Here is a 3,913-nt window from a genome sequence, read left to right on the forward strand (position 1 = left end):
TGAACGATACAAGCTACAATTCTAGGAAAACCGTAACTTACATATGTGATCGGGCAAAACAAATTTGCAACAATCAGCTACTAAAACAACCCGAACCATCAATATTTTCGGCAATCATAAAAACGGAACCAAGTTCAACTTGATAAGACAATAACTTTTTCTTTGTAGGACGGGAGGAGAAGAAATATTGCCGGATTCATCTGAAACAGTTACTCCACTATCACCGAGTATCATCTTCATGACGAATAAACTGAACAAACTTTGATCGCACTTCTGGAGGAATACGGACAGGTCTATAGTTTTTGTCAAGCCAAACTGCTGTACCCTTCGCCTCCAATATCGGCTGACGCAAAAGAACAAATAACTGTGAATTTGCAAGTATTGAAAGATGGCATTAAGAGAATGTAAGTTTTGGAAGTAGCAACAAAAATATAAATACCACCTCTTCATTTGGTAGCTTGAAAATCAAGTGCTCAAAGAATAAGCGAGCAGCTGAGGAGCCGCTTATTTTCACTTTCACGACAAACCTCTCACCACTCTGGCTGCACCATGGAATACAATCAGAACCAGAACGTAATTGTTCTACCATTTTGGTAGAAGTTGGAAGTTATTCTTCGCTAAATTTTTGTATCAATTTGAAAATTGAACGACCAAATTTCATTTGGATACGACGCAGTTATTAGTATCAAGTGCAGTAATGAGATTAGGAAGAAATCGAAATCATCGAGAAACTTATGAAATGAGCAAGTGAAAGACGTACCCTTAGGGGAGCGAGGAATTTGAGAGACAGCTCGGATAGTGCTAAAGCATTGCCAGTACGAGCAATTGCATCTGCATTGACACCTATCTTTTCTAGCAGTTCGTGACGAGCTGATCAATGTTATGAAGACTAAATTTTCAGAAGCAAAACAAGAACAAGGAAACAGAAAAACAGAAGCAAAAAATACGCAAAAAAGACTCTCAAGCTTTGTGTCTTTCTCAATCAAATGGTGCCTAATAAACGTGGACTCTGACAGTGAGTCATGGAAAATACTAAATACCTTAATGGCTGCGATAAACCTAAAACAAGCATTACTAATTGTTCAAACAGGTGCAAGTACCTATATGGCTATATGCCTATATCCATGTTCAATCCCGAATGCGTGTATAAAACTAATACATCGACTTGAATTTCGAAGGGAATGATCATATGAGAAGTAGGTATCGATTATTTAAACAGTTCGCAACAATCACAGTTATATTTGTCTCTATTCAATATTGGTGTTTTTCAAGAATCAAGAGGACAAACAATCACAAGTTAGATCAATACTTCACGAGAGAGCATTTGACCGGGAAAGAACAATCCTAATTTATAACCTTCTCCTACGAAACATGGATACTCACTTTAACCTGTTGGATATTCTCAAATTTGTGTTCGACATATGCACAAGAATAACACTTTCAACCAATTTATAATAATACATATGTGTGATATTGTCCAGCGTGTTCAAACACCATAAGTTAATTTTGTGAACATAAAGAAAAGCAAGAAATATTCTTTCAAGATATGGTGGCAACGATTTATAAGAAAAAACACTTGGAAATACACCTTACCATGTTGGCAGTAACTTGCATAAACAGCATTGTTTACAACACCATACTGATCTAGTTCATAATCACGAACTTTGAGCTCAATATCAAAATAGTCGCTCATTCTGAAAATGTAGAGTCAGTTTTGTTGTTAAGAAGGATCCTTAATTGGACGGCAAATGCCATAAACAAATTATAACAAAATAACTGGCAAAATCAGAGTTAAGTTGTAATTTTTAAGCTAGTCTCACAAGGTTTCAATCTGGCGAAAACTAGATGATTCCAATTCAAAATCCAAAATCCCATCAAAATGGATACGCTATTTGAGACGAAAAACAAAAAACTAAAACTCCATTCGCCTTTGACAATCCAACTCAGATACCATGAACTTAACTTCTGTGAGAGGTTAGTGGCTACAGAAGTATGAACCCAAACCCCATTAAATTTGTACGTATGTCAGACAACGGATACGTTGAATGTCTTCGTTCCCTAATCTACTAAAAGAAATTCACAAATCTAAATTACAATCTGGGATGAAATCGATCCCGTTTCACACGAAAAACCTAACTTTAGAAGAAACATCCAACTTATCCAAGTGGGTAAAACCTAAATCATGATTTCATAAATCCTTGAACAAAAACTATTAGATTTATTTGGCAGTACTATATATCTACTAAATGCACAAAATTTAACAGAAACTAAGATGCATTAACAACAAAGGAAAAACAGAAAGAAACACCACCAACTACTATACTACAGTACCCTAATTGGATGCCCTAATTATGAGTAAAAGGTTTTAATTGAAATTATAGATTATAAAGCCTAGATCATCTAAAACTAACAAAAAAATAGCACAAAATTCACCAGGTACTGAGCTGATCAACTAAAATTAAAACACGTCGAAATTGCATAATGGGTTTTACTGATTAAAACAAGTAATGATCATCCAAGATCCCTAGTTCCCAAATTATATCTTGAAAGGAAAAAAATAAAATTAAATGCATCATGAATTAAAAGTAAGGAGTAAATAAAGTAATACCCTTTTCCTCCTTGAAGATCAAATACATGGATACTAGTACTACTATTTCTTAGAAGAGGAAGAAGGAAAGGTAGACGTGAAGAGAAGAGTTTCGAAGAAGAAAATGATGGAGAAATGGGAAAGAGAGAAGAAGTCATTGGGGAGCCAGGGAAGGTGAAAGGGTAGGGCGAAATTTTGGAATTTGAAGGTGAAAATGTCAATTGCTTGCAGGAAACGAGAGCCTGCAACATTTTTGACGGATGACGATAGAGGGGAAGAAGGGTAGAAGGGGATGAGTCTGACGAAGCTGAACTGGAAAGCTTCAGTTTTAAGTTGGGGGTTAATTCCAATTTGGTCCCCAATTTGTGACCAACGTTAACATTTGGCTTCCATACGTTCTAATTTGGCCCAAGATCATTATTCCATTAGTCGAACTTGACGTTCAATAAATCTTTTTTTATTTTTTACGCTTTGTTATAAAACTGTTACTGTCACGTCATTTCTCTCTCAATATTCGCCAAAATTGGTTGCTACAAGGGTGGCCTAGCGACAACTGACCATCGTCGACGACCACGAGTTGGCTAACTTTTTAGTTGCCCGAAGTGAGTGAAGAAAATATGACCCTATACATTTTCCGCAGATCATAAGCGTATCTATGTATTAAAATACTATAATATTTTCATTTTTTGTGTGTAAGATATTACCATTGGTTACCAAATATTAATCTCTTTATATTTTGGGATGAAAAGTCACTATGGTGAAGAATCAAGAGTGTCAGTCATATCCTTCTCAATATACAAAATAGCAAGCTCATTTATGTTCGATATTTCATTATTCAAAACATGAATCAAGCATATTATCCAGTCTAAACAATGAAAACATTACAGAAGTCATATTTGATGAATAGAGAGATAAAATTTAAATGAGTTACTTACCTGAATCATTAGAAGCCATGATGATGACTATGAAGTCAAATCTTCTAAACCTAGAGAGATCTCTGTAGTAATTTTGTCTTAATGGGAAGAGAACAAAATCAAAGTCGTGTTTCTCTGGTTTAGGGATCTGCCCATTTATTGATCTGAACTGCCAACCAGTTATTGGAAGTTACTAAAGTTATTACTAAAGAGCCCATCATTCTTTAGTAATAATACTTAAGGGCTCTACACAATGCGTATCTATAGTATCCCCCCCCCCCCCCCCCCCACACCACACAATGTAACTGATATTAAATAGGTCCACATAATAATTAATTAGACCACTAAGGACCCTTAATCGAAATAACCAACATATTATATATTATAAGCCTCATATTAAGTCCACATAATC

General features: G+C 35.3%; 1 protein-coding gene across 2 annotated transcripts; it reads right to left on the reverse strand.

Moving 5' to 3' along the window:
• On the reverse strand, nucleotides 1-2,905 carry LOC147543419 (acyl-acyl carrier protein thioesterase TE3, chloroplastic-like). Of its 2 annotated transcripts, none has more exons than XR_015223956.1 (5): nucleotides 2,609-2,905; nucleotides 1,594-1,694; nucleotides 761-870; nucleotides 443-542; nucleotides 1-343 (listed from the first exon to the last, which is right to left on the reverse strand). XR_015223956.1 is itself a non-coding variant. In XM_086637496.1 (5 exons), the coding sequence occupies exons 1-5, from the start codon at nucleotides 2,836-2,838 to the stop codon at nucleotides 221-223; spliced, it is 660 nt and encodes a 219-aa protein (XP_086493622.1). In that variant the 5' UTR covers nucleotides 2,839-2,896; the 3' UTR covers nucleotides 1-220. The 2 variants fall into 2 exon arrangements, 1 of the variants encoding a protein (XP_086493622.1); XM_086637496.1 differs by having other exon boundaries at nucleotides 443-538; nucleotides 2,609-2,896.
• Nucleotides 2,906-3,913: the final 1,008 nt, after the last annotated feature.

This window comes from Eschscholzia californica, unplaced genomic scaffold (assembly GCF_041429995.1).
Source record: "Eschscholzia californica isolate CP2 unplaced genomic scaffold, dmEscCali1.0.p SCAF_4, whole genome shotgun sequence".
NCBI classification, from domain to species: domain Eukaryota; kingdom Viridiplantae; phylum Streptophyta; class Magnoliopsida; order Ranunculales; family Papaveraceae; genus Eschscholzia; species Eschscholzia californica.